The sequence below is a fragment of the Argentina silus genome (assembly GCF_951799395.1).
Source record: "Argentina silus genome assembly, chromosome: 9".
NCBI classification, from domain to species: Eukaryota; Metazoa; Chordata; class Actinopteri; order Argentiniformes; family Argentinidae; genus Argentina; species Argentina silus.
The window spans coordinates 22,666,951-22,679,450 of NC_139663.1; the positions used below are offsets into that span (position 1 = coordinate 22,666,951).

General features: G+C 46.5%; 1 protein-coding gene across 1 annotated transcript in view; it reads left to right on the plus strand.

The window, feature by feature from the left end:
- LOC310809917 (extracellular serine/threonine protein kinase FAM20C-like) overlaps nt 1-7,920 on the plus strand; it is a gene marked incomplete at both ends in the record, with an annotated part of 12,859 nt that extends 4,939 nt beyond the window's left edge. The window contains 8 exons of the mRNA XM_083677438.1: nt 382-460; nt 961-1,053; nt 1,376-1,491; nt 1,734-1,914; nt 3,697-3,806; nt 4,270-4,351; nt 4,937-4,996; nt 7,662-7,920. Of these exons, the coding sequence (XP_083533564.1) occupies nt 382-460; nt 961-1,053; nt 1,376-1,491; nt 1,734-1,914; nt 3,697-3,806; nt 4,270-4,351; nt 4,937-4,996; nt 7,662-7,920 (980 nt within the window). The remainder of the gene's footprint in view (nt 1-381; nt 461-960; nt 1,054-1,375; nt 1,492-1,733; nt 1,915-3,696; nt 3,807-4,269; nt 4,352-4,936; nt 4,997-7,661) is intronic.
- Nucleotides 7,921-12,500: the final 4,580 nt, after the last annotated feature.

Genomic DNA, 12,500 nt, shown 5'->3' on the forward strand with positions numbered 1-12,500 from the left:
ACTACACAAGTCCTTTGCTACTACCCACTATTGTTGTTGTGTTTCTGCTGCTAATTACTATTGCTACCTATATTATTGTTTTTATTATTATTATTATTATTATTACTTTGTTGCATTGTTGAGGAGCTAGCTTGCCCAAAGCATTGCACCGTCTACAGCTTTATTCTGTGTATATGATAAATAAACTTTGATTTGAATTGATTTGATTTGAATCCCATCCTCAGTGGTTACTTGTGTTGATGGTTGTTGTAGTTCCATGTGATTCAGTGGTTACTAGTTTTGATGGTTGTTGTAGTTCCATGTGATTCAGTGGTTACTTGTGTTGATGGTTGTTGTAGTTTTATGTGATTCAGTGGTTATTTGTGTGTTTCTGTGTTTCAGTGCAGAAGACCGGGGGCACCCAGCTGAAGCTGATCATGTCGTTCCCGGACTACGGACAGGCCCTCCTCAAACCCATGAAGTGAGACCCCAGCGAAGCAGCAACCTGAACAGACCCCCCCCAACCTGAACAGACCCCCCCAACCTGAACAGACCCCCCACAACCTGAACAGACCCCTCCCAACCTGAACAGTCCCCTCCACCAGCCTCCCCTGCCCTCCACCAGCCTCCCCAGTCCTCTCCACCACCCTCCCCAGTCCCCTCCACCACCCTCCCCTGTCCCCTCCACCACCCTCCCCTGCCCTCCACCACCCTCCCCAGTTCCCTCCACCACCCTCCCCTGTCCCCTCCACCACCCTCCCCTGTCCTCTCCCCTGTCCCCTCCACCACCCTCCCCTGTCCCCTCCACCACCCTCCCCTGTCCCCTCCACCACCCTCCCCTGTCCCCTCCACCACCCTCCCCTGTCCCCTCCCCTGTCCCCTCCACCACCCTCCCCTGTCCCCTCCCCTCCCCTGTAACATATATATCAAGTGTAAGCCCTGTTGTTCCTCTCACCCTGCCTGTGTCTCTGCTCTGGACAGGCAGGAGAGAGATGCCGAAACAGACGTCAACCTCTTCTACTTCTCAGACTTTGAGAGACACAACGCAGAGATCGCTGCCTTCCACCTGGACAGGCAGGAACCAGTCACTCCTCCTCAGAGACTCAGAGCTTCAGGCCAAGATTTAGATTTAGCAGCATTTATTTTTTAGTATAATGTATAATTGTATAATTACAGTTTTCCTTTTAGGGGAGGGTTGGGGCGGGGAGAAAGGGAAAAGGGACTAGAAATGTCTTTCTCCCTCTCTCTCTCCTTCCTCGTCCTCCTTCTCCCTATCCCCCCTCCCCCTCCCTCTTTCCCTCCTTCCGCTTCCTCCTCCTCCCTATCCCCCCCTCCCTCTGTCTCTCTCTCTCTCTTCCCCTCCCTCTCTCTCTCCCCCCTCCCCCTGTCCTCTCAGGGTGCTGGGGTTCGGTAGGATCCCTCCAGTGGTCGGTAGACTGATCAACGTGACCACAGACATCAGAGACATCACCACCGACCGCAAACTCTCCAGAACCTTCTTCACCTCACCTGGTGTGTGTGTGTGTGTGTGTGTGTGTGTGTGTGTGTATTATCATAAGCTCCAGGATGTGAAGCCTTTTGATTCCAGCAATAAAACACCTTTATCAGCGGAACAGAGCTAAAGCTAACAGAGATAAAGCTAACAGAGCCAAAGCTAACAGAGCCAAAGCTAACAGAGCTAAAGCCTGAACCTGTTCTTCTCTGGCAGCAGGGCAGCGGCATCTGTAGTAAATCCTCTCTCTGTCTCCCCCTAGTGCACAACGTGTGTTTCTATGGTCAGTGTGAGTACTACTGTTCCACAGAGACCCCTGTGTGTGGGCGCCCCCACGCCCTGGAGGTGTCCCTGGCCTCCATGCTGCCTGACCTCTCCCTGGCCCCCCGCCGCTCCTGGAGGTCCCCCTGGAGGCGATCCTACAGCCGCACCAGACTGGCAGAGTGGGTATACCGAGGTCAAAGGTCAAAGTTCAACTATAGTGCCATATGACAGTACATATGTGGGTATACCGAGGTCAAAGTTCAAAGTTCAACTATACTGTCATATGTGCAGGTCTGGAAAACAGGGGAGTTTATCACACCTTTTCTACTCCACAATAGAACACAACAGTATCACAGCATCACAACACACTGCTGGGAGACCACTGGAGACACCAAACACCCACTTTTACACTGATAACACAGACATCAGCCTGGGCAGCGTCATACTAACCTGATAATATTGACTAGCGTTCATTATTTCACTTTCCCCGTCATCCCAGAAACAGAGACCGTGTGAAGAACTAATCAGGTTAGAAGGTACAGTACCAGTCAGACGTTTGGACACACCTTCTCATTCAATGGTTTTTCTTTATTTTTTATTATTTTCTACATTGTAGATTAATAATTAAGACATCAAAACTATGAAGGAACACATATGGAATTATGTAGTAAACAAAAAAGTGTTAAACAAACCAGGATATGGTTTATATTTTAGATTCTTCAAAGTAGCCACCTTTTGCTTTCCTGACAGCTTTGCACACTCTTGGCGAGGTGTGTCCCAACCTTTGACTGGTACTGTATATTTGTTTAGCTATATTTTAGTGACTGGCCACATTACTTTTTTTACAGCCTCTATGGAGCTTTCTATACAAGCTTGCTGTGTTTGTCTCCAGATATTTTCGTTGTCATGGTATTCTTTGATTGTGATGCGATCCCTTGACCAGCGTGTAGAACACAATAGTACCACAGAATATAATAGCCACACCATAATGCAATAACACAATAATACACACTATTACACAATAGACAATAAAACACACTATTACACAATAGACAATAACACAATAATACACACTATTACACAATAGACAATAACACAATAATACACACTATTACACAATAGACAATAAAACACACTATTACACAATAGACAATAACACAATAATACACACTATTACACAATAAACAATAATACACACTATTACACAATAGACAATAACACAATGGCATCAGTTTCCCTGGGGGTGTGTGTCTTAGCCTTGGACATGCTGCAGTACCAGGTTGAGGTTGATGTGTTGGCCTCCAAGTGTTGTGTTGGCAGGAGAGTGAAAGGATCCACTGGCTTGGACACGCGTGGGAGGGGGGATATGAGGGGGCTTGGACACGCGTGGGAGGGGGGATATGAGGGGGCTTGGACACGCGTGGGAGGGGGGATATGAGGGGGCTCGGACACGCGTGGGAGGGGGGATATGAGGGGGCTTGGACACGCGTGGGAGGGGGGATATGAGGGGGCTTGGACACGCGTGGGAGGGGGGATATGAGGGGTCACCAAGCAACAGCGTACTGGCCATCTGGAGCCCCGGGGAATTGTGGGCCGGTGGATCTGTGTGTCAAACCGAGCGACTCCATCCCCCCCAGCGTGACAGGAGAACTACCCCGTCTCCCCCAGCGTGACAGGCCCATTTCACCTTTTGTGCAGCCCTGCCCCCCCACGACACTTGCCAAACCACCCCCCCCTGACCCAGTGACTAACTCCTGCGACCCTGTGACTAACTCCTGTGACCCTGTGACTAACTCCTGCGACCCTGTGACTTCAGTCCTGTGACCCTGTGACTAAGTCCTGTGACCCTGTGACTAAGTCCTGTGACCCTGTGACTAAGTCCTGTGACCCTGTGACTAACTCCTGTGACCCTGTGACTAACTCCTGTGACCCTGTGACTAAGTCCTGTGACCCGGGTGCAGGTGGGAGAGGAACCCAGACTACTGTGCTAGGGTGAAGCAGACGCCTCCCTACAGCGACGGCACCAGACTGGTGGACCTGATAGACATGGTCATACTGGACTTCCTCATGGGTCAGTACCCAGACACACTGAACACAACTGGTCTATAGATGTACTGGTCTATAGATGTACTGGTCTATAGATGTACTCATCTGTAATAACAATAATTGCTGTTGTGTGCTGTTGCTATACATTTTGCCACCTTATGTCATTGTTTTTGTTATTATTATTATTATTATTATTATTATTATTATAATATTGTATTGTGTTGATTGTTTGATTGCTATTTTGCTGAGGAGCTAGCTTGCCCTGAGCATTTCATTGCATAGTTTCCATCTGTATTGTGTGTATATGATAACACTGAACACAAATACATCTAACCAACTCACCAGACAACTGTACTGCGTATGACTATATCTACTCCAAATGATACAAGCTACAATGGTTTTTGTCAGAGGGCATGAACCCTCCATCAAAGCAGCCAAGTTAAACGGTAATACCTGTACCTGCTTTTTTTTATTTTTTGGCTTCAAAGGCAACATGGACAGACATCACTACGAAACCTTTGAGAAATTCGGGAATGACACTTTTCTGCTGCACCTCGACAACGGAAGGGCGTGAGTAGCAACACGTTTCTTTTACACAGTAAAAAACAACAATATCACCTGAATCAATAACAAGGCTTTTTCTGTACAGCTTTGCTGTAATGCAGCAACCAACCTGATCTCATCGCCCATACGGAAAGAATGTTCCGGTTGTTCACGCCTCAGAATACTACCTATGTTTATGTAGGCTTGATCACGTGACTTACGACTTGTGTGGCGGTTAGGCAGTATTAGGCATTAACTTCCTGTGGTTAAGGTTAGGGTAAACTGTCAGGGTTATGGTTTGGGTTAGGCATAAGCCTGTTAGCCTATTAGCATAACCTATAAGAATTAGCACAAAAAAGAAGTGTGTAGTAGTGTCCCAAGCGGGATTTGAACCAGCAACGTTCGTGCCTCTACCACCCCGCCAACCTCCTTATACGGCGTACCTGATGCACTTCCTGTGGTAATGGTGTTCTCTAGGTATGTGTAATGTTGTGGTAATGGTGTTCTCTAGGTATGTGTAATGTTGTGGTAATGGTGTTCTCTAGGTATGTGTAATGTTGTGGTAATGTTGTGGTAATGTTGTGGTAATGTTGTGGTAATGGTGTTCTCTAGGTTTGGGCGCCATTCTCGCGATGAGCCCTCCATATTGGTGCCCTTACGACAGTGTTGCAGGTAAGAGACCATCAGTCTGTCTAGAGACCAGGACACCAGAGACCGTCAGTCTGTCTAGAGACCGTCAGTCTGTCTAGAGACCAGGACACCAGAGACCGTCAGTCTGTCTAGAGACCATCAGTCTGTCTAGAAACCGTCAGTCTGTCTAGAGACCATCAGTCTGTCTAGAGACCAGGACACCAGAGACCGTCAGTCTGTCTAGAGACCATCAGTCTGTCTAGAGACCAGGACACCAGAGACCGTCAGTCTGTCTAGAGACCGTCAGTCTGTCTAGAGACCATCAGTCTGTCTAGAGACCAGGACACCAGAGACCGTCAGTCTGTCTAGAGACCGTCAGTCTGTCTAGAGACCATCAGTCTGTCTAGAGACCAGGACACCAGAGACCGTCAGTCTGTCTAGAGACCGTCAGTCTGTCTAGAAACCGTCAGTCTGTCTAGAGACCATCAGTCTGTCTAGAGACCAGGACACCAGAGACCGTCAGTCTGTCTAGAGACCGTCAGTCTGTCTAGAAACCGTCAGTCTGTCTAGAGACCATCAGTCTGTCTAGAGACCAGGACACCAGAGACCGTCAGTCTGTCTAGAGACCATCAGTCTGTCTAGAGACCAGGACACCAGAGACCGTCAGTCTGTCTAGAGACCGTCAGTCTGTCTAGAGACCGTCAGTCTGTCTAGAGACCATCAGTCTGTCTAGAGACCAGGACACCAGAGACCGTCAGTCTGTCTAGAGACCGTCAGTCTGTCTAGAAACCGTCAGTCTGTCTAGAGACCATCAGTCTGTCTAGAGACCAGGACACCAGAGACCGTCAGTCTGTCTAGAGACCGTCAGTCTGTCTAGAGACCAGGACACCAGAGACCGTCAGTCTGTCTAGAGACCGTCAGTCTGTCTAGAAACCGTCAGTCTGTCTAGAGACCATCAGTCTGTCTAGAGACCAGGACACCAGAGACCGTCAGTCTGTCTAGAGACCGTCAGTCTGTCTAGAGACCAGGACACCAGAGACCGTCAGTCTGTCTAGAGACCGTCAGTCTGTCTAGAGACCAGGACACCAGAGACCGTCAGTCTGTCTAGAGACCGTCAGTCTGTCTAGAGACCGTCAGTCTGTCTAGAGACCATCAGTCTGTCTAGAGACCAGGACACCAGAGACCGTCAGTCTGTCTAGAGACCGTCAGTCTGTCTAGAGACCGTCAGTCTGTCTAGAGACCAGGACACCAGAGACCGTCAGTCTGTCTAGAGACCGTCAGTCTGTCTAGAGACCGTCAGTCTGTCTAGAGACCAGGACACCAGAGACCGTCAGTCTGTCTAGAGACCGTCAGTCTGTCTAGAGACCAGGACACCAGAGACCGTCAGTCTGTCTAGAGACCGTCAGTCTGTCTAGAGACCGTCAGTCTGTCTAGAGACCATCAGTCTGTCTAGAGACCAGGACACCAGAGACCGTCAGTCTGTCTAGAGACCGTCAGTCTGTCTAGAAACCGTCAGTCTGTCTAGAGACCATCAGTCTGTCTAGAGACCAGGACACCAGAGACCGTCAGTCTGTCTAGAGACCGTCAGTCTGTCTAGAGACCAGGACACCAGAGACCGTCAGTCTGTCTAGAGACCGTCAGTCTGTCTAGAAACCGTCAGTCTGTCTAGAGACCATCAGTCTGTCTAGAGACCAGGACACCAGAGACCGTCAGTCTGTCTAGAGACCGTCAGTCTGTCTAGAGACCAGGACACCAGAGACCGTCAGTCTGTCTAGAGACCGTCAGTCTGTCTAGAGACCAGGACACCAGAGACCGTCAGTCTGTCTAGAGACCGTCAGTCTGTCTAGAGACCATCAGTCTGTCTAGAGACCAGGACACCAGAGACCGTCAGTCTGTCTAGAGACCGTCAGTCTGTCTAGAGACCGTCAGTCTGTCTAGAGACCAGGACACCAGAGACCGTCAGTCTGTCTAGAGACCGTCAGTCTGTCTAGAGACCGTCAGTCTGTCTAGAGACCAGGACACCAGAGACCGTCAGTCTGTCTAGAGACCAGGACACCAGAGACCGTCAGTCTGTCCAGAGACCGTCAGTCTGTCCAGAGACCGTCAGTCTGTCCAGAGACCGTCAGTCTGTCTAGAGACCGTCAGTCTGTCTAGAGACCAGGACACCAGAGACCGTCAGTCTGTCTAGAGACCAGGACACCAGAGACCGTCAGTCTGTCCAGAGACCGTCAGTCTGTCCAGAGACCGTCAGTCTGTCCAGAGACCGTCAGTCTGTCTAGAGACCGTCAGTCTGTCTAGAGACCAGGACACCAGAGACCGTCAGTCTGTCTAGAGACCGTCAGTCTGTCTAGAGACCAGGACACCAGAGACCGTCAGTCTGTCTAGAGACCGTCAGTCTGTCTAGAGACCATCAGTCTGTCTAGAGACCGTCAGTCTGTCTAGAGACCAGGACACCAGAGACCGTCAGTCTGTCTAGAGACCGTCAGTCTGTCTAGAGACCATTTTGCCTTTTGACGACATCTCGCATGACTCTTACTATACTAATATAAGCGTAGTTACCTCTCTCCCTCTCCCTCTCCCTCTCCCTCTCCCTCTCCCTCTCCCTCTCTCTCCCTCTCCCTCTCTTTCTCTCTCTGTCTCTCTCTCTCCCCCCTCTTTCTCTCTCTCTCTTTTCCCCCCCCCCTCTGTCTCCCCCCCCACCCCACAGGATCCGGCGTTCTACTCTCCAGCGTCTGCGGCTGTTGTCCCTCCTGAGGTTCCGTCTGAGTGATGTCATGCGTGAGTCCCTGTCCCAGGACCCTCTGGAGGGCGTGGCCCCCCTCCTCTCTGAGCCACACCTCTCCGCGCTGGACCGTCGCTTGGCAACCGTACTGCAGGCTGTGCGCACCTGCCAGGACAACCATGATGATGTCATCGACGATGACCTACAGGGATATGAACACGGCAATGTCACCATGACGCAATGAAAGACTAGACATAATAAAACCATCACAGTATAAATACCATCTATCTACAGTATAAATACCATCTATCTACCGTATAAATACCATCTATCTACCGTATAAATACTATCTATCTACAGTATAAATACCATCTATCTACCGTATAAATACCATCTATCTACCGTATAAATACCATCTATCTACCGTATAAATACCATCTATCTACAGTATAAATACCATCTATCTACCGTATAAATACCATCTATCTACCGTATAAATACCATCTATCTACCGTATAAATACCATCTATCTACAGTATGTTCTTAGATGTGGTTGATGATAATATGAGGGTATATATTTACGCACAAATGCATTGCGAAATTGAGGCAATATAATGTGTTGTAATGAAGTATTTCAAGTTAAACGTGAAACATGTTGTTTATTTTCTATGTTTCTGCCCCCTCTGGCAACACTGACAATTACAAAACATAACAATGCTCCGTTTTCTAATAGCGGCAAAATGTGCATCTTAAACAAAATGTAAAATAGGTGCGTAAAGGCCCGTGTTCCACCTCAACATTTTACATTTTAGAATTTAGCGATTTGTTTGTACCAAAACAGCACCCTTCACTCAACATTATTCATCATGTGATCTCATTCCTTGGTCACTATCGATTTATTATGGCACTACTACTGGCTCCAAACGACATACTGGGCTTCACTTTAAAATCAGTTTGTTTTATAATCTGTCGCGTTTGGATCAGTCAAGACATTTGCAACAGTGCCAGTAGGCGCAGTAGCATGGACGACATTATACAGTATCAGAAAGTTACAGCGATAATTTGTTTTTATGACATTTTTGTATGAATTGTATGATGTGTAAACAACACAACCAATATCTCAGATTCCCTGATTGGTTTGAAATGTAAAATGAATAAATAAATGAATAAATAGATAAAGATTGATGGAAATAAAGCACGGTTCTGCTCAAATTCATGATTTGATCTCAGAATGAAACTCTTGCCCCTTGTTTAGTTGTTTTCATCACGGTATTATTTAGATTTGACCAGCAGGGGGCGTCAGAGCCACCTACTGAAGTACTCTGTGTTGGTGAGCAGCAGCGCTGACATACATGTGATGTCTCATTCTCTTGTCGGAAAGGCCTACCTTGTTACTGTGGTGTAGGTTAGTGTAGGTTAGTAAGGCCTACCTTGTTACTGTGGTGTAGGTTAGTGTAGGTTAGTGTAGGTTAGTAAGGCCTACCTTGTTACTGTGGTGTAGGTTAGTGTAGGTTAGAAAGGCCTACCTTGTTACTGTGGTGTAGGTTAGTGTAGGTTAGTGTAGGTTAGTGTAGGTTAGTAAGGCCTACCTTGTTACTGTGGTGTAGGTTAGTGTAGATTAGAAAGGCCTACCTTGTTACTGTGGTGTAGGTTAGTGTAGATTAGAAAGGCCTACCTTGTTACTGTGGTGTAGGTTAGTGTAGGTTAGTGTAGGTTAGAAAGGCCTACCTTGTTACTGTGGTGTAGGTTAGTGTAGGTTAGTGTAGGTTAGAAAGGCCTACCTTGTTACTGTGGTGTAGGTTAGTGTAGGTTAGTGTAGGTTAGTAAGGCCTACCTTGTTACTGTGGTGTAGGTTAGTGTAGGTTAGTGTAGGTTAGTAAGGCCTACCTTGTTACTGTGGTGTAGGTTAGTGTAGGTTAGTGTAGGTTAGTGTAGGTTAGTAAGGCCTACCTTGTTACTGTGGTGTAGGTTAGTGTAGGTTAGTGTAGATTAGAAAGGCCTACCTTGTTACTGTGGTGTAGGTTAGTGTAGGTTAGTGTAGGTTAGAAAGGCCTACCTTGTTACTGTGGTGTAGGTTAGTGTAGGTTAGTGTAGGTTAGTGTAGGTTAGTAAGGCCTACCTTGTTACTGTGGTGTAGGTTAGTGTAGGTTAGTAAGGCCTACCTTGTTACTGTGGTGTAGGTTAGTGTAGGTTAGTGTAGGTTAGAAAGGCCTACCTTGTTACTGTGGTGTAGGTTAGTGTAGGTTAGTGTAGGTTAGTGTAGGTTAGAAAGGCCTACCTTGTTACTGTGGTGTAGGTTAGTGTAGGTTAGTGTAGGTTAGTGTAGATTAGAAAGGCCTACCTTGTTACTGTGGTGTAGGTTAGTGTAGGTTAGTGTAGATTAGAAAGGCCTACCTTGTTACTGTGGTGTAGGTTAGTGTAGGTTAGTGTAGGTTAGTAAGGCCTACCTTGTTACTGTGGTGTAGGTTAGTGTAGGTTAGTGTAGATTAGAAAGGCCTACCTTGTTACTGTGGTGTAGGTTAGTGTAGGTTAGTAAGGCCTACCTTGTTACTGTGGTGTAGGTTAGTGTAGGTTAGAAAGGCCTACCTTGTTACTAAAGATACTTTACTTAATTTTAGATATACTTTACTATACTTTAAGATAAGTTACTTTAAGATAATACAAACCCCATTTGCTGTTGCATTCATAAAGTTCTAATATCAGAAGCCATCTCCAGGTATGCAAGGCCACTGCCCTCCAGGTATGCAAGGCCACTGCCCTCCAGGTATGCAAGGCCACTGCCCTCCAGGTATGCAAGGCCACTGCCCTCCAGGTATGCAAGGCCACTGCCCTCCAGGTATGCAAGGCCACTGCCCTCCAGCCAGACTGTTGCATCAGAGCTCCTCCAGACTGAGAGACTGTCTGCTGAACAGAGAATACTTTCATAAAAAGAAGAAGAGGTAAGCCATGGTGGTCCACCCTCTAAGCACCTGTATATGAATACACACATACACACACACACACACACACACACACACACACACCCTCTGTAGTTGCAGGTGCTTCAGTTGTGGCCGTTTCTCTCTCTCTCTTTCACTCTCTCACCCCCCCCCCCCTCTCTCCCCTGGGGCCCTCAGAGTCATGTGGCATCATGCTTGGTCAATCCCAGCTTGTCAGTTGGGAGTCTCAGGAGTCTGTTATAGCATCTAATTTAAATATCCAGTTAGACTAGACCACCACAGACATCCCCTTTAGGTTTTCACACCCTAATTCAACCTGTTTTCAGATGTGGACAAACTCCTTTTTTGCATATACCAGCTGTTGGCTACTGATCATAGAATTGCATCTGATTTGAATCATTTGATAAGTGATTAAGTGATCAAATAATGAGTCATTTTGATATTCTTTCATTAATATTAGAGCAGCGCCACAGCCACAGCTCAAAGAGGTTGGGCTTTTGTGCTCCAGTTTATTTTTTGTCGCTGTTCACCTTATCGTCGTATGATGATCTTGATGTGCAGTGCTTTTCTAAAATCAAATCCATGTTTATGAGTAGACCATGGACTTGTCCCTTTAGTTTTTCATAATCTAATTCAACCTATTTTCAGTTGTGGAGAAACTCGTTTTTACATATGCCAGCTGTTGGCTACTGACCACAGAATGTTTCAAACAGATCAACAGAATTTGCATCTGATTTGTTTATGATTAGATGATCAAAGAATCATTTTGTCATTTTCATAATTGCTATATTTGTTCAGTAACATTACGAGCATAGCCACCCAGTAGCCTCCGCTCAGAGACGGTGGTTCACCTGGAGTCGTGATCATCTTGATATGCGACGCCTGCGGTACTTTTCTAAATCAAATACGTGCAATGCAAGTCATTACAAGACCGACTTTATGGATTCTGATCACGATGGTATGGTCAGAGCAGTATTTAGTGTAAAAAAGTAAATCATGAAGAAGTAAAAGTAAATCATGTTTCAAATGAGGACGTTATATATCATAATCTGAACAGCGTTTGTTTCACAGTACAACATGACACTGTAATGAGTTCATGACAGTTTTGATAGATTAACAGAATGTTCTTTCTTAACGTGCTGCCTGGTTTCTGATAGCTGTCTTGAACATCTCCCCCCAAATAATTGTGTTGCTTATGATGATTAAAACTGTGTATAGGGGAGAAAGTTATGATTGTGTGTTTGTATATGTGTGTCTATGAAAAAAATAAGGTTTAGCATGGTTGAAAGTCACTGAAGTGTAATGACTTGTCTGACGGGTTAAATCATCATATATACGCCATTGAAAGACTGAAGACATGATTAACTTGATCTCACCTGGTGGTAACTAAGCACAAGGACTGCAGCAGTTTGTAAATATCCTATGTCAATGAAAAAACCTACCAACGACATTACCTGAATCCTTATTGAGAGAACACACTACATTTACATTTACATTTTTGACATTTAGCAGACGCTTTTAGCCAAAGCAACTTACTTAACTATATTTGTCTAAAGTAAGTGAATCATCTATACATCAGTCATCATAAGAAACAATCTATGCTCGGACCAGGGGCCGTTGGCGGTCACAATGCTAGAGGAAGGAAGGATTATTATTACTATTTATTTTTTTATGAACAGTAGAGGAACTGTACAGAGGGGTAGTCAGGGGTGAAGAGGTCTTTAGGAGGGACAGTCAAGATGTAGCCTGAAGAGATGGAGGTCTTCAGTCTACGGTGGAAGACAGGTAGTGACTGCAGTCCTGACAGCAGTGAGAAGCTCGTTCCACCAGCGGGGCGCAGGACAGTGAACAGCCGTGACTGAACAGCCGTGACTGAACAGCGCGA